This window comes from Numenius arquata, chromosome 6, assembly GCF_964106895.1.
Source record: "Numenius arquata chromosome 6, bNumArq3.hap1.1, whole genome shotgun sequence".
Taxonomy (NCBI): domain Eukaryota; kingdom Metazoa; phylum Chordata; class Aves; order Charadriiformes; family Scolopacidae; genus Numenius; species Numenius arquata.
The window spans coordinates 5,643,081-5,665,222 of NC_133581.1; the positions used below are offsets into that span (position 1 = coordinate 5,643,081).

The 22,142-nt window shown below is 41.9% G+C and overlaps 1 protein-coding gene across 1 annotated transcript in view; it reads right to left on the minus strand.

The window, feature by feature from the left end:
• Positions 1 to 22,142, minus strand: part of KIF26A (kinesin family member 26A) — a 105,838-nt gene that overhangs the window by 63,793 nt on the left and 19,903 nt on the right. The window contains exon 4 of the mRNA XM_074148811.1: positions 805 to 1,305. Coding sequence (XP_074004912.1) covers positions 805 to 1,305 — 501 coding nt within the window. The remainder of the gene's footprint in view (positions 1 to 804; positions 1,306 to 22,142) is intronic.

A 22,142-nucleotide genomic window follows, 5' to 3' on the forward strand; every position in this document is an offset into this window, starting at 1 on the left:
TTCATACACATTTCATCATCACTCACACTCCTCTGTTCGCTACCATGGAAAAAGGGTTTAGGAATAAATCTTAGTCAAAATCAATCACTATATCCTCCTTCTTCATGCTTCTTAGCACGATTCCATAGATAGTCACTAATTTGTAATGAACTTGCTTTTAAAGGTAACATGCACCTCTATAAAGCTTTTTCATTTCCAGTAATAGTTCTTAAAATATACACAGAATACAGGAAATAACACCAATGCTTAAAATCCAAATGCAATGACATTTAAGGGCATGTGGCTCTGAAGCAACCTTCTGAACACCCTCCTTTACAGTGAGCTGGTTTGCAGCACATCTAACCTGAAGATTAATGCTCTCCATCACAGTCTATCAACAGCACCTGCTGAACTGAACACGGCCTTAGTAATTCAGCGCCAGACTTGAGGGTCAAGTTAATCTTTGAGATAATCCCGTGAAGCTCCCAGAGTTTCATGTGTAACAAACTTGGCCTTTTCTGTTTTTCTAAAGGGGTCACCAGGAACGTGACAGCCAAATAACATCACCTGCATATGTGAAGCTAAGAGAGGTGCAAAAACATCTGAGGAAAGGGTCTCACCATCTGAGATAAGAAAGCAAATTCCTTGTGACACCTGACAGAACATCGTTCAAAGCTCTTTTTCAGCTCTTGAAACATGGTTTAGAATACCATTAGCTGATCCCCTCTAAGATAAATATGTATACATCTCAAATTTTGTCTTTATCGCTCTGTATATCCACACACATGTAAACAAAACTCAAGGATCTGAATTATCGCTACTTACTAGACAAGCCTGAGGCAGGAAGCTGTTCACTCTGGAGATACTCCACATGCCCTCAAGGTACTGCTGAGCTTGGATGGTGACCGAGCTCAGAGCACCGCTGAGACCGCTGGGGGCCACCGTGACTTGAACGCTGGAGTTCGGAAAACCGCCCGCGCCTTGAGACCACCCAAGTCCCTTCTTCCTCTCTGCCCCAGAGAAGAGACTGGGTGACTTTCCAGGCTGCCTGCCCACCTGCCCAGCAATGAGCGGCAGGTCTCTCTGGGAAGACACTGTCACCATCCTGGGTACCATGCTGGTCACTGCCCCGGGGCCGGGCGGGAGGTCGGGCATCTCTGGATAGCTGGCTTGATTGAGGGTGTGCATCATCTGAATGGCTTCCTGCTTCAGCTGATTCAAGTGAGTGGCACAAGTTTCGCATCTGCTCTCTCCTTCATTCCTGTTTTTCTGTAAATAGTCAGGCACTTGAAGCTTGTCAAAAATTAAAGCTGATAATCGTGGGTCCTAAAGAAGGAGAGGAAAGGCAGAAAAAACATACTAAGTTAAAACAATGCAGAAAGAGAAAAAGGAAGAAAGAGATAAAAGTTGTCTGTGATTTGCTCTCCACCCATGGAAGTACTTTAAATCTATTCTGGTAACTCTCAGCCTTTTTTCCCCCCAAATACCCTAACAGACTCACAGGTCACAGCAGATTAATAAACCGTAAATTAATTCATTTGCATTAGATCCAGCATGAAAATTATCATCAGAATTAAACAGTGGAGCTGTGGTGTACTTGGTAACTACTCGTTCTTCTAATTAACTCTCCTTTGGAGACATCTAATTTGCCTGTATTTCCCATGCTCAGGAACAATGTTAGTTGAGATGCTGAACCTACAAATATCATAATGTGTTTCAATGGCACACCACCACCTTAAACCTAGGAAAATTAGACTTTAAAGTATTTTTAAAAATTAGTGCGTGACCTGGTAAATGTTTTGTTGTCCTCACCCTCAGAAATGATTAATCGAGTGGAATAAGAAACAGTTTACATGGTGCTGCCCACAGCTGGCTCCTCTGCTGGCGAGGACCGTTATTTCTGATCTTTGCAACCCAGATGGTCGCAATATTCCCTTACGCTACAGTTGCTTTGATGAGAAATAGATTTGAGCCTACAGCCATGTGTGAAGGTGTGACAATGTGCACGCTAAGACGCTGATTTAAAAGCTACACCTATTTTGTTTCCACAGAGCAATTTTCCCTCCCCTCCCCCTTGCCAGTTCATTTGAAGGCTGCCCAGACATTTTAAGCACCAGCTCCGTGTTTCCAGTTCAGAGATAGAGTTACCTATCTCCTGAAACACACAAACACCTTCCCATCCCAAGCCTGCTACCGTAAAGATTAGTCGAGAGATTAAATCCAGCCCTGCTGTAAACCTGCTATCAAGAGTAATGCTTGTGCAGTAAAACTGACCCAACTTCACACGCTCTCCTTGAGCGGTCTAAACAATTAAGGTTTTAATGAAATCACAGCACAGCCAAAGGTTTATTTGTATAATTATTTTAAGTGAAAATATTTAATTCGCTTGTTAATAATGAGGGCACACAAAGCTACTAAGTTAGCCATTCAACATATGCTAGGGGTATCCCCAGATCGCTACTCATTTTTAAAAATGTATTACTTTATGCCAAGCTGCAATTGCTCTCCAGGAAATGGATGTCCTATTAGAAAACTAACTAATTCTGGTTTTAATTACAACATACATCAATAAAAGTCTTTTAAGTCTTGGCACTGGTACTTTGGCTTTGCTCATTATTCTCTTTCAACTGTGCTATTTCCCTTTTCTCTGAATTCACAAAGTCCTAAAACACTGCCCGACTTCAGCAGCAGCACAGAATTTCTCTACTGCAGGAGTAGTCCAGCAGCTGAAAAGGAGTTTTTAATCTATCTCACAAGACACAGTATGGTGTTGATAGAAACCATTGTGAGTCTATCTAGCATCATGCCATTCCACAGCCAAAAGCCATTAACAAAAGTTGCTTTTTCTGCCATAATCTAAATAATTGTTTATTTAGACTGACTTGGGGGGGGGGGGGAAGGTACTTTTCAGGCTAAGGAAAGCTATTCCTGCTGCTGAATGAACAATAAATTGCATTCAGATTAGTGAACCAGTTTACAAAATCCAGTGAAAGATGCTGTTCCATTTTTGTCTCTTTTCTCTTTATTGAGGTTTAGATCCTGGTAAAAATGCCTTTGAAGTTGCACCATTTGCTTACCCCCATGAACAACAAAATTCTTTGCCTCCAAACCTCCCAGAAGACCCTAATACTAAATTAACAGATATTAGTCAGGAAAAAAAAAAAGTAATTAATATGTTAGAAACCTTCTTCCTAACCCTTCAGCAGAAAGTGCTATTGGTTAGACTTAAAAAAAAATATAAAGACTCAGTGCTGCGAGCACTATTAAGCCTCAGGCAAAACAAAGGCCACGAAGTCTCTCTCCCAAGAAAAACAAACAGCACGGCGCTCCGCAGAAACCTTTCCAAGGGAGAGCCCTCTGAGCAAATTCTTGCCAAGGCTGAGACACAGCATCTATTCAAACAGCCCCAGAAACCAGCACCTTCCAGCGTGCCGGGTGCCCCGTCCCCGGCCAGGCACATCCCTGGGCTCGCTCCTTTTGATCCAAGTTGGGCACAGGAGGAAGCACCTGCGGGTCCCGACTGTGCGAGCCTCATCTGGCAATGTTTAAAATTGCTATCAAATGTCAAAAGTTTCAAATGAGCAATTAAAGCGAATTACTAGGTGAAACAGGCTTCTCATTTAAAAGAAACGGCTCCTTTTGATGTAAAGAAAATTAATGACCCCAATCCTAGCTCCATAAACACAGTTTGCAGTGTAAGGCAGATCAGAGTCAGGCCCGTCTTGCAGTTACAAGGAAATCGAGTGGATGCCCTATTAAAGGGGAGAACAAAAAAAAAAAAAAAAAAAATTATTTATTCAGAAAATTACACAGAGCAAACCATGTGAGCGCACAGTATACCAAATTTAAACTTTCTAACTTATTTATAGTTAAAAAAAAAAAAAAGAGCCATCTCATTTCCAGGGCTTGTAGTTTGCCAAGCATTTACAAGGAGCCTTTTAACCCACTCATCCAGGATCATCAACTGATCCCCAGTTGGCATCTGTGGCCACCTTCCTCCAGCTCCTCACCCAGGGCCCAGCTGTGCGGCGAGATTACTTTTATTTTTCCACTCTGTGCGACAAAAACACCTGGCTAATGGTTGGGCGTGAAGGGCAGAGGAAACACACGTTACTGTTAAAAACATTAACCATAACTTAAAAGTTAAGCCAGCCCCATTAAAGAGGTTTTACTACCCGGTGACAATGCCTGGTCCCAGGGAGCCCCTGCTCCAGCAGCTCGCGCCCTAACAAGGCTGGGGTGGAAGTTACACTCTCACGTTTTACAGGGGGGAAGAAATAAAACTTGAGTGACCAAATGTGTTCGAGGCACACGTGGGAAGGCTGAGGGGGGAGAGCAGTTAGAGCCATCCTTGCTGCAGCCCCACTGGCAGAGAGGCAAGGCAGACAAAGAGGGTGTGCAAGTGGCTGGGGGGAATGGCACAAAAATTAGACATACACCATACAAGCCTCTGTTCCAAACACTGCTCCGAAATCACTTTAGTCTGCCGTGCTACAAAGGAGATGCCTCCTTTATTCCTCCCATAGCATAAATAAACGGTGCTGTCTTTGTCACACCTACTTTCCAAATGCTGTGCTTGCCTCCTGCACAAGCAGGATAAGCACAATACTGTGATGCTGTAGCTTTTATAGCTTCCCCTCCCGCTTACAGAAACCAAAACCCTAATTTCAGTCACAGCTTGTTAACTTTTGCATATGAATTTGAGATGTTTAAACACTGCAGACTGTTAGAAGGGTAAAACAAATGGTCCCGCTAGCGACAACTGCGCCAGGGAGCCCTTCAGCTCCCAGGGGAGTCAAGGAACGAGATAATTACATGTATTTATATATATAAGCAAGAATTTCCTGAGATGCCTGAATTGACCGGTCCTTTTCAGCGAGTGGTTCTTACAGACACAAGCAAGCTTGCAAACTGCTGCTGGGAGATGAAACACACACATGCAAATGGCCCACAGGAGAAAGAGCACACGGACGTGGTCTGCAAGTCCTTCCAAGCTGAACTGGGCCCGATGGTACACTTGGAAAACCAGGATTGGGCTCACACCAGAAAACAGGGCAAAACACTCATTTAGTTCAACTCCAGCTGCATTTAGCCTGGAGTTTGCCTTCAGGCTTTATCTCTGAAACCAGGGGTAGGTAAAAAGAACTCAGATTCGAAAACACATCCAGCAACAGAAGGAAAAAAACAAGTCATTTCTATAATTCTGTGATTTTAATGCACGCTTCCCTCTCTGATGTATGCCCCAACCCCTTGTATGCCCATTTCCCCCCGCCCCGTGAAATCCAGCGAGGACCAAGCAGGGTTTTGGCCATGCAGGTAACACCAACGCGCTGCCTGTGGGGCACACAAACAAAACCCACACCTTGCAACTGTAAAACACGACAGCCTGAGACCGTTGCCCTTGAAACTGCAAGAGATACTCAAAGCAACGGGGACGTGGCCAAAGGGCTCTGAAAAGCCCCGCTACAGCGTAAGCGCCAAAATCACAGCCAGGTTTCCAAAAGCACGCGACACCAAATGACCTTCCTGGAGCTGAACTCTTTTAGAAACCCAAAGCAGTTTGTAAGTGAGACCGCGCTTAAAAAAAAAAAAAAAAAAAAAAATAGATTCTTTAGAAATTTTATCTCAATCTGTAATTTCCCAAGTATTTAAAGTTTGCAGTTAGATTATTTGTTTAGCTAACAAGGAATAATAGAGAGTTTTTCCACTGCCAAAGAGAAACAAAGATACAAGCTTTAAATCTTACCTGCAGCTACTGACTTGTAACTCCCAAACTGCGCAAGAGGAGAGGAGGCAGAAAAGCATCTGGATTCTCACTTAAGAAGTCCCTGAAGTAATACCCACCCATCTGTAACCTAATCCTTTCAGTGAGGAACTCTCCACTGAGTGCGAACAAACGATGACGAACAAATGATGAAAAGTCAAATTGCCAACAACCGTCCTCAGCAATTACCTGCAATTCTGCCTGGCACTGGTTTCTGCCACACAACTGTATCTGGAGCAGTATTCTGAATTAAATTAAATTCTCGGTGTAAAGATAATTAAAAAGAAAGAAGAAGAATCGCTGAATGTCACACTGAAATTTACACTTAAATACAAACCTAGGTAAACAACATTTTTAAAGGATGCTTTGGGAGAATGGAATGTACTTCTCCAGTGCAGAAGAATCAATGCTAATGATTTTTTGTCTTAATTGTCTTTCCAGATTTCTGCCGTGCCGCTTACAGATTAGTTTTTATCTTACATGACATTGTGAGATATCCACTAATATCTTCTATATTGACAAATACTTTGAAGGTTGATGCTTGCTTTCAACTCTATAGAAGTCATTGTCAGAAAAAGAAGAAAAAGAGAACACTATACTCGGCAAAAGCAGAGATTGTTCAATGTAATCAAGGAAAAAACAGTGCTAATGGTTAATTTTTTATTTTTTTTTTTTAAAGAAAAGTTTCCAAGTAGCCGAGTATCTCAAGGGAGTGAAAATATGAGCTGTAAGTCTTCAAGTAACCCATGTTGTGAATTCATTCAATTACTGACCTAATCTTATCAGAATATAAACAATCAAGGAAAAACAAACACACAAAGCTTTCACAAAAACAGAATTCACCAGAAGTCCCATCTCCTCAGGGTTAAGGATTTCTGGAACTTGCAGCTTAATTTCGCTGTCCTTGAAAACAGCCCTCTGAATAAGCAGGAGAGCAATCAACATTTCCAGAGTGAGCAAAAAGCACACGCATTTAAAAAACAAATAGATGCATTTTTAAGGGCCAAATTTCAGCCAGCCTCTCTACCTGAATGTCTCACTACCTTTAGGCAGAAGATTAATTTAAGCCAATGGATTGTGGTCCTCCTCCTGTGCTGTCCGCTAGGAGGATTTCGTCCAATCTCCAATCCCATTATTTGGTTTGTAACCACAACCTCAGGTACCGCACACAGACATATCCCACTGACTCTACCACCCAGCTGAGAGTCAACCTAATTTCTTCTCATCTTTGCTATCCCAAAGAGTTTGGAAAAAAAAAAAAAAAAAATCCGAGCACATTTTCTTACTTACTTCACAAGTAGACTGCATCTCTTTTAAACAGTGTTCATCTTTCTAACAAAAGTCAAGCAATACGATAAATCTGCTAAAAAACGCATGACCCCACACTAAAAATGACTGCGGCGTGTTTAGTTATTCTGCAGCCTCCACTGAACTCTATTTATTTCCATTTCCTGCCCACTTTAATGTACTTCAGTGGCCCGCAGTAAAGTTAAAGCAATAGGTGTCTGTCATAAAGATGAATAGTGCTATTGGAATGCATAATACAGTGGAAAGAGGAAATGAGAGCAATCTGGTTTATTTACATCTCAGGCTCCCATCAGCACCTCAACCCACCTCCCAATGGTTTCAGCCGCCTTTCCTGTTATCTCGCCGTATAGTCCCCTGCAACGATTTGGCTTTTAACCTCGCAGAACCAGAGGGTACGAGCTGATCTCCCACATTTGCCTTCGTGAGCTGGCGGAGTATCGGAGCAAACAGCCAGGCAGCGCGTTCCATGCACGGAAAACAAAACAAAAAGGTAGTGGCTGCGATTTAAAATAATTAAAAGACACAAACAAAACAAAGGACCCCGAAGAGATCTGCTATCACAGTTAAATTTAGATGAACACAGAGGAACCTGACTACTTCTGAAAAACAGTAATTACTGTATCACAAAATATTACTTTTAATCTCCTTGCTTTACGATCTAATTAAACAGATATTTTACTTGCCTTTGGAAAATGTTTTTCTTAATTTCATTCAATTTTAACATTTGTTGTATTCTATAAACTACACATCCAAACTAGTATGTAATTTTGTGCTTATTTTTAATAGTGTATGACTTCATTTAAAAATGATGACTTTTAATTTGCATGTTTATTGTTGGTTTTAAGTAATCCTTTAATTTTCCCTCTTGGGTCTGTGGCTTACTGTAACTTCACAATGCAAATTCAGTACTGATTTTGTTCATATGAAAACACCCTCTTCCAGCACCCATTGTGTCTTTTTTTCTTTTTTTTTTCTTTTTTTTTTTTTTTTTAAAGAAAACCTTCATCAAAGCAGTATCATTTTGAAGAGCAGCAAGTGTTTGGGGAAGTAGCTGCATACCCAATACTGATGTCTGAAAAGCCTTTGTTTGACTATTACTTTCAGAAACAGCCACTGAGATGAAGTTGCCTTTCAGAAATTCAGACAAAACCTTTTGATAGAAATTAGACACTTTTAAAGAAAAGATAAATAGCTTTCCATCCTTAGTCATTTCTTCCTTCAAGCCAGAGAGTAAATTTTGGTTAGCCTATGAACATGGTAAACCAGGTTATAGAAACTCTGACCGCATAAAAAGTCACAACTTCTCTTTCCTCTTAAAAGCAAGCTGAGTGCTTATGAAAAGTGTTAGAAGAACTACTCAGGAAACTGATGCTCTCTGATACCTTCATCACATTGAATACCACCTACTCCACATACAGTTTGAGTTCAATCAGGCTGCTCGGATAATAAGGTAGCTCTGAATTTCAGCACAGGGATGAAAATCAGAGAGCAGCACCGTGACACAGAAAGCACGCTGCCTTGTCAAAACACCTCAGAAACATCAACTCTTAATACCATTTTATTGGAAACAAAAGGCTGTTTCCACTATTACAATTATTTAGGCAACAGCCCATGTTTTCAGAATGAGAAACTGCAATGGTAAGCCTTGTGAGATGGACTCCCTCACTCATGGCCTCTGGCCGGAGACCAGCAGCCCATCCCTGACAGCCCAGTGGACTTGGAGAGGAGTAATGCCCCAGATGATATCTCCAGCGTGTTTAAGTGATCACAGCCACGTTTGTCCCAACAGAACTGTGCCCATTTGTATCAGACAGACCTTTAATGATGGAGTTCAAGAACGTCTGGACACCAGCCGCAGCAAAAGCAACGTTGGCTTAGAAAAACTGGATAGGAAAAAAACTGCTTGGAGCACTCAGGACATCTGTATACAAACCCTACAACTGTTTCAGTCCAACCATCTGAATCCAATTAAAAGAACGCTCAGCAGCAGAAGTTAGGGAGTGGACACATTTTCCAAATGAACATCATTATGCTAATGTAGATTTAAAATCAACTATGAAAACCAGTGCTTGGCATTGGATCACACCCTCTTAGTGTCTCTTTCACTTGCTCATTTTATCAATTATTTGTTTGGTAAATGAATACTTGAGGACCATACAGAAACGATTTAGCTTTCACAACCCAAGGGCTGCCCATTGTGCACTCCTCTTGCAAGCTACAAATTGCTGCATATAGCACACAGTTAGCACACCAGGCAGTCTGTCTCCAGAAACAAAGTGGATTACACTTATTCTTCAGCTTAATTAAAGTGCCACTGCCTTAGTTTAACTGTTTCACCGAAAACTGACTTGTTGGCTGAAAAAAATCTTGGGTTTACATCTGAATTTAAGCAGTACTGTAGTGGGTTAGAGTTTTTCCTTCTTCTCCTTGCTCAGCCTTAATCAAGGAAAAAAGAAAGGAAAAAAAAAAAAACCACACAACCTCTAAGCAGGGATGAATGGAAAGGCAATGATGAAATATACACCTAATTACTCCACCACAGACAGGCCACACACTGTTGGAAGAGTCTGCTCTAGTTCCTTTGCTTACTCAGTGGCACATGTGTGAGGCACCACCCTCCTATCCAATCTGTCCATCCCACTCTGGTTCTTTAAGATGGATTCTAGGGTGGTTTGTGTTTTTTATTAATCCCACTCTCCAACAGAGGAACTTCAGCAACTAAATTTACAAATTTTCCAACTGGTAGCTGATGGAAAGTGGGGTCCTGGCAGCTCCAGTGTCTCTGGACTTGGATGGAGTTAAGTTACAAGGCTGTCCCTCATTTTCAGTTAAGATGCTGATGTGCTGAAGTAACTGACCCCATTCTGCTGGCCCCATCTTGCATTAGAAAGGAACAATAAATATGCAGACCCTAAGGGACATCTGCAGGTGGGAGACACTGCCCACAGAATCAAATGATCATCCCATGGAATCTCATTAGAGTGAGGTATGATCTCAGCCATATAAACAGCAGATGGAGATAGGCCATTTGGAGACTATCTATAGCACAAAAGCAGTTTAGAAAACCAGAATGTTGTTGGAAGTTCAAAGTGTGGTTTCTTTAGTTTAGAAGAGAAAAAACTGAGCAGAGACCAATTACTTTCCATGTCCACCTGGGAAAGGAAAATAAGAAATCATCCTACTTTTCAGCAAAGATGCCTCAGGAAAAACTGTCAAAGGTGAGTTAATACCAGCAAGTGGTTTGAATGATGTTGAGAAATCTCCTTCCTCTGTGGCAAGTTCTGAAGAGCAGGTGAGAAATATCCATGGGAGATGATCAGGAGATAGGTGATACCATTTCAGTGGAGGAAGCTGGACTACTTTTTAAAGATCTGAAGATCCTTTTCCAGCCCTAAATTCTTATGCGCCTAGTTTTGGCAAGATGAGTAACGCATCTGTAGACAGACTTGTTGCGTGGGTTCAAGTGTCACAGCCAGACAAGGAATATAGACTTCGAAATACTATTCTCCTTAGATGACTATTCAGTAACCTATGCTATCTTGCTCACAGCAAGTTTTCCGACTTGCATCATTCCTGCATTAATTCCATGCCTCTTCTCCTAATTGTAACCCTGTGTATCACCTTGAATAATTCACCTTTTGCCAAATACTCACAAGCCCATCACCATGACACCTGAAATATTCTTTATCATTAACTATACTACATAGATATTCCACTTTCAATCTCTACTCTTACAGATTAAAAGTACAGAATTGTTACATTTTATTCCCTACATGTTCAAGGGATAATTTTAGGAATCTAGATGAGATACCTTAATTAGATGGTATAAGTCCAACCTCTCCTATCTGTCCATAACATTTGGGAAATAAACGTAATAATCAAGATTGATTAAAACCTCAGAAATAAAAATTGGAAAAAACCCATCAGTGAGTACTAGCTGCATTACAACAACTAGACCATCTCCTTGTAAAGTTTCAAAAAAACTCATTGCAAAGCCCACTGAAAGGAGCAGTGAAGGAATGCAAATTAGCCATTCCAGATTACAAATGGAAGACATCTCAGGGCTGCTGATGCTACACCAGAAACGTTGGTAACAGGACAGCATAAGAAAGATGAATCCATAGCTATCTGCCGAGATGTTTCTAGAGGCTCTGCCATCAACACATTTCACAGAATCTTCAAAAAAAGTCTTCTCAGTAAAACTCTTGCTCCTCTGACCCTGAGACATTGCTGTCAGGTTTTCAGGAGTAACAGTCACACACACAAATGACAGATGGACAGAGATATCAAAAACCTAAAAATATACACTGAAAACAAACAATAAGGACTAGTTACTTAAAGAGCTCCTGAAAACTGAAATTAGCCCAGTGTGTGCTATGGCTATGCTTTACTACAGACTTCTCCACTTTCAACAGTTCTTCGAAGAGAAGTTTAGCACCTAGCACCACAACATCATGGACCATGAACTAGTAGCAATATCATACTTAGACACCATGTAAAAACATAGTAAGAACAAGATTATTATTAATAGTAAGATATTCTTGTTGCTGTTTTTGTTGATGCTATTGGTCTTTAGCAGCCCTTGCCTGAACAGTAAGTATTAAATTATCTTTATCTACAAAACAACTTATTTCTGATAGTCCTACGTCAGATCAATCAATTGCTTTGCACGAGAATACTCTGGCTTCCCAGGAGAATACCATTTTTTGCAAGTTACCTGCTACTCTTACATTTTACAGTCTTGTAATAAGCCCCTCAATGGCTAAACTGTATTGTGAACAATAAACCACGTATCCAGCCTTGAACACCTAAAATGCCTGCCTGGTCACCAAACGGCATTGTACGTTTTCTACATGACCTAAATAACAAGAAAGAATTGTGTTTTTTTTTAACCTGCTCTCCTTTGTTAGCACAACAAATCACACTCGTCTGAGTTGGACAAGAACAGTCCTGTGATTAATATCCACCTGTAATCCTTATGGCATCGATGGTGAGAAGCCCTGCAGTGGTCCTGCGAAACCTGCAAGCTGTGCAACCTCTCCCCATCCAAAGGGCTACTGTAATCAAAGAGGAGCAACTCCCTTCTCCCTTTGCCTAAGGTCTCTCTTCTACAAACATAAATCAATGTGGTTATTCCCACAGGCAGACAAAAACCCACTCCACCCATGCTCAGAGCATCTTGAAAGCCATATTAATAGGGTTTATAAACTCTGCTATGACACAGGATACAAAACACATTAAACACACGGGCAGAGTGAGCTTGTATCTGCCTATAACACACGTACATATAGACAAGCCCCCAGATGGCTGGCTAAAATACCTGTTTAAACTCTTTCAGGCTCCTCACACACACAAAAAAAAAATCCTTATCTCCTGAGACACATAAGCAATCAAATACCTGGCAACAATTTTCAAAACCCTTCAAGCTAGATCCTATTAAAACCAGTAACTAAGAGATGAAAGGCTCTAGCTCGTCCTACCAGTCACACTTACAGGGCTCTTAAACATTTATGGTATCTAACGTTGCTTCTATAGAAATTCCACAATCATAGACAATGCCTAACACCACAGGATACATTTATGTTTCCATTCAGCTGAGGGCACTGCATAAAAGGATGTTTTTATTTTAATGTATGTTCTGGGACATTGGAAAAAAAGCTGCCTCATCACCTGCTGGAAAAGGACAAGTACAGAGGAGGAAAGGTTTCTTTTAAGAAGAGAAATTACAGCCCCAGAGTGAGACCTGGGCCCTAAAGGAATCCATGGCAACATTCATACTGCATGCAAAGTCAGTATTTCCTCCTCTAAATTCAAACATCCCTGTCCCTAACTACAAATCAGCAATGAACTCTTTCACCAACCTATTTCATAGCTATGAAATGCATGTTTGTAGTTGTTGGGTAATGAGTTAACTTACAATTTGGAGTGCAAACTTCCCCCTTCTTTTTAAAACAAAGGTTTGTGGCAGTAGATAATGTTATGTCAGATATGCAGTAAATCATGAAAAAAAAAAAAACCATACGTGCCACCCAAGTTGCCTTGTTATTATTACAGAAGTAAATACACATTTAAAACCAGAAAACTGTGTGTAACCATGCCTTGCTAACATCCTCACAAAACCTGACAGCTGTCAAACAGCCCCCGTTGTGGACAGTGCCGAAGCAGTTCTACAGATCATTAGAGTTAAAGGCCAGTGAAGATAACCATCTTGTCCGCCTCCTGCATATCACAGCCCTGCTAATTTCAACCAGAAGAGGCAGTGACCCCAACAGGCTTATTTAATGAAAATAGATGCTTCAGTATTTTAAGAAACACTCACTTTTATTTGAGCCCACATGTCCTCCAAAGCCGCAGTACTTCTGAAAGAATCATGTTTTTAAAGTACAAGGTATACGAATAAAAACCATAAAATCAAACAGACAGGGACAGCACTTGAGATGACATAAATCCAGAGCTGACACACGCTATTCTTTGCTCCTGTGCCAGTTTATATCAGCCAGACCAGAAACTTTACTCCCTACGGTCAACTTGAAAAATCCAAGTGGTTGATTCCAGGGGTCTCAGCCCCATCCTGGACATGGACTGTGTATTGGTAGTATTTGATTTACGCTTGCAGCTCTAGCCTCGGAGAAACCCATTTTGCAGGATACACTCAAAAGATGTGTGTTTTACTTCACAAGACTGATGCTGTGATTCACAGGGAAAACCTGCACAGAAGGCACAGACTGGGATGTTATTGCTCCAGCTCCAATCAGCAAATAGTCACCAAAATAAATTAACGTCAGCATCTCATGGAAGTCCCTGCATGAGGAAGTTAGGCAAGATTTATTCAAGACCACAAACTCAGGAGCAATCCATCAGAATCAAAGGTAAGCCAAAAAATAAATACATGAAAATGGGACCAGCTAGAATAACAAAGCAGCACAGCCAAGGCAGCAGCCACACGACAACCAGAGGCATCTCCACAGCGATCAGAACAACTGTCCGTAGATCTTGCCAATGAGCCAGATGCTGCTACTGGAAGAAGGCTTGTGTTGATATAAACTCGGAGATGCGAGATGCTTAACACCAAGAGCAATCAATCTTCACAGTTCCCGCGTGCCTGCCAAGCTTCACTATTATGCCACAAAGAAATGAAAACAAACTTCATAAAAAACACGTAGATCCTACATGACATCAAACTCCTCCCGCCCTCCCCAAAATACTCAGAAACAAACCAGCGATTTGGGTGTAGCTATAAATGACCCGATGCTTTTCCTGAGTTCACAACAGAACCAGGAAAGAATATCGTTGGCTAAACAGCTCACTGTGCACACACTGCCAGAAAACCAATGAACTTATCATACTGTATAGGAAATTCCTATCTTCCACACCAATTAGTGACCCAACAGTGATTGATTTTATAATCCCAAACTTGACTTACAAAGTGACTTCCTCTGGGGCCAACTTTCCATTACCCAGCATGTGGAAAATTGCATACGGTCAGTGCACTATGAAAACCAAGGAAAAATAAGTGCTATTTAAACCGCAATTCCACCGTGCCTCCACATTCTTGCTTTCCTAAGGGAGATGCACTTTTGACAGTTACTTCCTTTCCCTGCCCCAACATCCTATCTCCACCATACACCAGCTGGGCACTCAATCAAAACAGAAACAACAGGAACCAGCAGTTATTCATTACAATAGGATCAAAACATTTCTAGGCACTAGTGCTCCGCCAAGTCACTGTCCTTGAAGACCCTGCCACAATCCACTTCTTCCCTCCCGTCGCAGACACCGTTACTGAAAGTGGCTCCACTTCAACCTGAAGCACGACATATTAAAAATCATGGCTTTTTAATCAGAAGCCACTCAGTGGCAGGCGGTCACATCTTAGAACTGCAGGAGGCAATGAAACTGGGCAGCAGAAAGGTGAGAAAATTAATTTGCCAGCAACACAGGCCGATGTTTATCCTTTATTTTAAATCAAGCTAACATTAGCTCCAGTCTATAAAACCAGAATTGCACTGCACACTAACTACCAGCATCATCACAGAAACAGCACTGCAATATGATTATGGGATGCTAATTGTATCTTATAAAGAGTTAAAGACAATCAAGTACATGTAATAAAGATTTATATGCAGTTTTCCACTGACCTGGAAACAGCTTCATACATTAATAAGTTAACGTTACTGCCAGGAACAAAGCAGTTACATCTACATGACAAAATACATGAAACACAAGAGCCAGATGTTGGGTCCTTTCATCAAGGAAGCAATTATTTAATTCCTGGAAAAGAGACTTTCTCTCTCATTGTTTCATCAATACATGATATCGTTCATAAAAGACCCAGTCCTGGCTCCACGGCCTGGTCTGGGTACAAGTCTGCAGTTCATGCCCCTGTGAGATGCTAAGGGTCTCCTTTTCCCACTGTGCAGTTGCTTCTGGGCAATGAGCACAGGGCAACTGGGGACATCCTTGGACCGTATCCACATCTCCCTATTCACATAGAACAGCACAGACCCCAAAGTAGCTGCCAAGAGACCGTGCTTCCCCTTGCACTTCTCCAGGAAGGCCGGTTCTCCACGGTGTAATAGGGAATGCCTGGGAGCTGTCTACACTTGCCATCACAGCTGCTGACCTCCAGCTCCCAGACAGGAGGGGTCACTTGGCCACCAACCAAACAGCTCCCCACTCCAAGCACCATCACAAACTGATGATCTTTGATGAGTCATTTTGGCCATACGCTCTTCACCCATTGTCCTTCCTCCCAGATAACAACAGCCATCATCTCTAAACAGGTGGACACCCAGCAGCCACCCAAAGATCGTAGAACAGTTTGGGTTGGAAGGGACCTTTAAATATCATCTAATTCCAACCACCCTGCCATGATCAGGTTGCTCAAAGCCCCATCCAACCTGGTCTTGTACATATCCAATGGTGGGGCATCCACAACTTCTCTGGGCAACCTGTTCCACTATCTCACCACCCTCACTGTAAAAAATTTCTTCCCTATATCCCATCTAAATCTACGCTCTCCTAATTTAAAACCAATACCCCTTGCCCTATCACTACAGGCCTTGTTAAAAAGTCTCTCCATCTTTCTTATAGGCCCCCTTTAAGTACTGAAAGGCCACAATAAGGTCTCCCCAGAGCCTTCTCTTCTCCAGACCAAAGAACACCAACTCTCTCAGCCTCCCTTCACTGGAAAGGTTCTCCAGCCCTCTGATCATTTCTCACGGCCCATGCTCAGCCTTACCCCAGAGTGCTTACAGAGCCAATAAGGGGTAAATATTCACACACTGGTCACATCCATAGGCCCAGCTGGGTCTAGGCCCCCCAGTGTCAAACTCAAAACTCTAAAGCATTTAATGATTTTATCAAAAAAAAAAAATCACAAATCACAAAGTCCTCTACACAACAAGCAATTCAGCAGTTTTGCTAACCACACTACGGACATCGGAACTGAAAAAGCACATCCCTCTGCAAGGTTACTCTGAGGCTGTCGCTAGATAAAATAGCCAGACTCAGCCTGAAAATACCATATTTTCAAGGTACGCTCCTGAACAAGACACTACAGATAGAAGCACTTAATAAACAGATCCATTAACTAGGAAACATCCCTGCAGCAATTAAAACTTTGCAAAGTACTACAATGTACACCTGGTTATTGCTCTGACATCTGCTTAGGTTTTCTATGTGTCTGTAAGTTGGACCAAAGAGAAAGATAATTGAGTTTATGGACATAACATGACAAAAATGACAACAAGGTACTGTTAACTGTTCATGAAAAATGGCATAAAAACTCAAATAAAGCATGTGTACTGTTTGAAATACTTAAAAGTTACCGCATTTTTATAATGAACCATATACAACCAAATGGCGTTTCTCCTATTGCTGAAGAATAATTTTATTCTGAACTAAGGATCCCATCATAAAATGAGAGGAAATTCACAGTCTGAACAATCACAGTTGCGCTTAGCACATTTTCAGGCATATGGCAATTTTATAATGGTCATTGGGGATGAAGAGCTAAAAGTCTGTTGCAGACTCCGAATTTAAGACATTTCACATAAAATTGCGTATCTCGGGAAACAAATAAATTGTTAAGCGTGCAACCTCATAACATTACAGCCAATATTCAGCATATGTAAATCTGACTACCACAAAACATGAATGCTACTTTCAGTACAAGGGCCCAATTACTTTATAAAGGGTCCAAATAAGTAATAAACAAATAAATAAAAATTGTCTGAAGGCATCATTACAAGAGAAGAAATACAATGAGATCTGCCTTAACTTTATACAGTCTGAGTTACTGCAACATTATGCGACTACAATGTGATCCAACGTTCCCAAGTAAAAGCCCTGATTACTATTGTAAGTCTGTCATTTAAATAGTTCCTTCCTGTTTAAAATGTAGAAAGCCAAATGCATTTTCCCACCACTAAGCATTGTGTAAGACTCCTTTCTCTTCCAGCAAGCTGGCTGAAGATGGATGAGCTTCCAAACTGATATCATTTTTAATTATGCGTTTTTCTCTCATTACTAATTTCCTAAACATGTCTCTAATCTTGCAGTGAAATCTCTGAGCGCAGTAGGTGTATCCACATACATCATGCTCTAGAAAATTAATATGAGATAATGATCAGGACTGCCATCACAACATAACCTGAAACAAGCAAGATACACCAGAGGTGATACATACTCATTAGACTCTGATCTCAAGTGTTTCTGGAAAGCAGCTGTTAATGGATAGTTTCCCTCCCTCCTACATCTTGGAGGCCAATAAGGCAGTTATTGGGGTCTAGGAGAGGGAGATGCTTCAAGCAACCTCCCCTTTGCACTTTCCACCAGGCAGTTACAAGTTTGGGACGCCCAATGCATATATTCCCCCCTTCACCTCCTTACCCTAAATACTCCGCCAAGAAGCACCGTTTGCTTAAGGGAGCCACGATCATTTGCTCCCCTACAGATGATAAGCCCAGGTATCCCAGCTCCCTCCTGCCATCTGGGTTCAACAGCTCCATCCACCTCGGACAAGGTCTGCTGGTGGGGCTGTCCTCTCCAAAAGCACAGGAGAGTCGAAAGCGTTGGTGGTAGCCACACCCACCAAAGAGGCAGGAAGGCACATGCCCACGCACGCCCCACATGCCAAAAGGGGGTCACACCCCCAGCAGCCGTCTGCATCAGATGCTCTTTTGGCGGGCTGGAATCAGGACTATGTATGTATAGACCTGTCAAGTTTAGGTCAACCAAGTGCCAGCCAATTATGCACCCAGGATCTCCCTCATTCCTCAGGTACCTCTCACTACCTGAAAGGCATTGCACAGCTGAATGTGCTGCACTTCCACCATTCTTTCACCATTAAACCAACAGAGCAAGACAGCAACTTTTAGCAAAAAAGAAAAAAAAAAACACACACAAAAAAAACCACACCCCACACAAAACCAAAAGGGCAACTGTCAACGGGTTTTCTTCCCAGCTAAACACATCACACATCAAATTCTTACGGGAGCAATGGTTTCAGCACATCAGCTGCCTTCTCATCAGCCGATACCAAATAAAAGACTGGACATTAGGAAACAATTCTTCACAGAAAGAGTGGTCAGACACTGGAACAGGCTGTTCAGGGAGGTGGTTGAGTTACCATCCTTGGATGAGTTTAAGAGTCATTTAGATGTGATGTTGGGGGATACGGTGTAGGGGAGAACTTTGTAGAGTAAGGTTGGTGGTTGGACTCTATGATCCCGAGGGTCTTTTCCAACCTGAATGATTCTATGATGATTCTAAAAGGGGCAAATCCTAGGAACTGCTCAGAGTGGCTGACATTTAAGGAATCGAATAAAGCAAAAGAAGATAAATCACAAGCACTTAAATAAGTTTATATCTTCTAAGTGGTCCTAAAATGTGTCACAAGTATGCCCCTGCCTGCTTACTCAAAGAAAAGGGATCACTGCTGTTTCACGGTCAAAAATATGACGGTACAGAGAGATTAACAAGATGGTTGAAGTATATGCACCAGAGTAATGCACATAAGAAATGGTGCATATATAAAAACACCAGTAGGAGGGCTCCAATATATACACATGCAACTCAGTAGTCTGTAATCGCATGCTGATCAAAATGCATATGCGAAATGTGGGAAGAATATCTAAAAATGTAATGCCAGCTGACTTGCCCTAGGTCCCCAGGGAAGCCTGTAGCACAGACAGTGCGAGTAGACTGGAGTTCAGATGTTTCACTGTACTCACACATGCTGCTACGGAAATTGGCTGATGAAAAAAAAAAAACACCACACAATTTCACATTTTCTTCTCAAAAAAAAAAAAAAAAAAAGAGTCAACACTTTCCCAAAACTGCTACCAAAATTCCATCCTGCTTTTCTACCTACTGTCCATCTACTGACCAAGATCAAAAGCTTTAAATCCAGCCCAGACTTCCCCAAGAACTTGATGAAGAAATTTGACCTTCTGTGAGAACACTGGTTCTTCTTGAAAACAAATAATTCTATCCTTCTAAACTTCACTGATTCAGCAAAGGGAAGGAAAAGCTGAGGGATGCCCCATTTTCTCCTTCCACAGCATCTTGAAAGGACCATGAAGAGGACAGGTACAAACCCAAAGCTTCACCAAAGCTTTGCTGTGCACCATCCACGCCCTTGACTGGAACTGGTGCACACATCGGACTCGTGATAACACTGAGCTGCGCAACACAACCCTCCGCCTCAAGACAGGAATTAACTGACCGCTGAAGTCAAGGGAAGCCTTTCAAGTGACTTTGCTGGGTTATGACTGGGCTCCCACGTTTTAATTCTCGTTAGCATTTGCTGACAACTCCTTCTCAACCAGAGCGACAGGTTCTTTATGAGAAACCATTTTGGCTGCCCCAGTTAATGCCTTAATCCACAGATTGAAGCAGGTCAGATTATCTACACGTATCAAAGACAGCATTATGCTTCATAAGCTATTTTTCTGCTTCAGTAAGGAGTAAGCACGTTTTTATTTCTTACTATGTTTACCCATTACCTCACCAAGCAGCATTATTGTTAGTCTTTCTGAGGCTCTCCTAGAATAGGAATGTATAAGCCAGGATTTCCTCCAGCTCTGCTTACTCCAGACTCATTAATGACATAGGACTGGATTGAACAAAGACTTAACATCAAATGAGCATTCAAAACAGCCGGGAACAAAAATATATCTGCCTGGAACACTGCATCTCTGCTTTGTCTTTAAAAAGAAAACGCCGATGAGGCACAAACTGGCTTTAAAGACCACTTTTACAGAAATGTTTTCATGAGAAAAATGGAAGATCTAAACACTTGCACACAGGACATATATCCCAGTGGGCTTCAAATTAAATTTACTACAGCTTTTACACAGTAATCTGCAAATTAGATTGTCCTTTTTACTAGAGATCAGAAGTAACTTCAGTGCTGTCAAACGGAACCCTGCAGAAAAGATCCGAGTCCTGCACCAGAATCCTCCAAAAACCCAAACCAACTACGTATTGTCTCCCATGTGATTACAAGCGATAGCTGAAATATCCAAGGATAGGCAGCACTGCTCAACTCTGAGATCTTAAAATACCTCTAATCAATATTTCAAAGAAAACTTATAGATGTATATATGTAAGAAAAATATAAGCAATACTGCCCCGGGATTCGTAGAAGTTGATTCCTCAGGTTGTTAATACCATTAGGGTGTCGGATGGGGACATCTGCCAGAAGGACTCATTCCCCTGACAGAGCGTGCTTCCCAGCAAGGCCATCACTGCACAGCAACACGCATCCTGTCCCCATCCCATCACACTCCAGGACACGCCGCCCACAGCCCGGCACCGAAGAGCAGAACACCCTGCTCCTTTCTCCCACCCCACCATTCCGCAGGCAGACACACTAACTCAGGGTACACTTTCAGAAGCTACCTGGTAAGCACATCTCTCCTGAAAATTAACAGGGATTTGGAGGAAAATTATAGGCAAACAATATAAAAACAAGCCAGAGGCTACAGACTGTCCATAAAATTACCCTATACAGGGCCAAAGTCAGTAAGACATGGAAGAAATAACCTGAAAGCTACAAGGATACTGCTTGGGTTCAGTGCTTAGCATCCAAAATTACCTTGGCAATCTCTTAAAGACCTCCCTATCGGTGGTGTACACAAAAGCAGAAGCAGCCACCAGGCTGGGAGAAGCATACAAGCAAGGTAAGGATGCTTGAGGAGAAACAGTGCTGCCCTGTTTAATGCTATCAGCTCCTGCCTGCCTGAGGATATTTCCTACTTCTACCTACAAACACAGCAATTCCCCAACCATTAAGTAAACAGTCTTTGAAGATAATGAAGCTTATTCTAATCTCTCACTGATGTCACTGCTGTGTTGTGCTCAGCTGAGCTACAAAACTCCTGGGTTAACTAACTCCTCTGTAAAATCAGGATTACCTTAACTCTTCACTCTTGCATAGATTTAAGGAATCCTGTCGAGGTGCAGAAAGCAGCAGATTTTTCATACGGTGGATCTACATTTTTTCTTGTTGAACAAGACAGTTTTCAGCTCACTCCTTTAGACGAACCGCTTCTGTACCATTATGCTAAGTGAGATGACCTTCTGTACCAGACCTTTCACTGCTTCCAAAGAAAGCAGAGGTACAGCCTTTAGTAAAGAGGGGATGCTCTGGACTACTTTCCAACACTGGCAAACAAGGCTGTTGCTCCAGTGACAAGAAGAAAGAAAAATCAGATTGAATCTGGACTTGCCAGAGGAAACTACAAAAAGAGAACACAGAGAAGTAGAGATCTTCCAGTGCATCACCTCAAAGAACAATGCCTTTGTGTTCTCACTTGTGTTCACTTCCCAAGGTCAAGTGTTTATTCTGCATCGCAGTTCCTTAACTATCTACTCCACGCTTTTCATTGTGCCCAATCCTACAAGAGTCAAGCCCACCCACAGCAATAAAAAGCTCAGTGAAGAACTGGGGGTGGGTCAGAAAAGCCAGCCCTGCATATAACGTATCTTATGTCATCAAAAGACTAGGCAAGAAGAAGCTGAAACCCGACTAAATTCTTACAGCACAAATCACAGCTATTTTGCTCTTGAGCTGCGTGTGCTT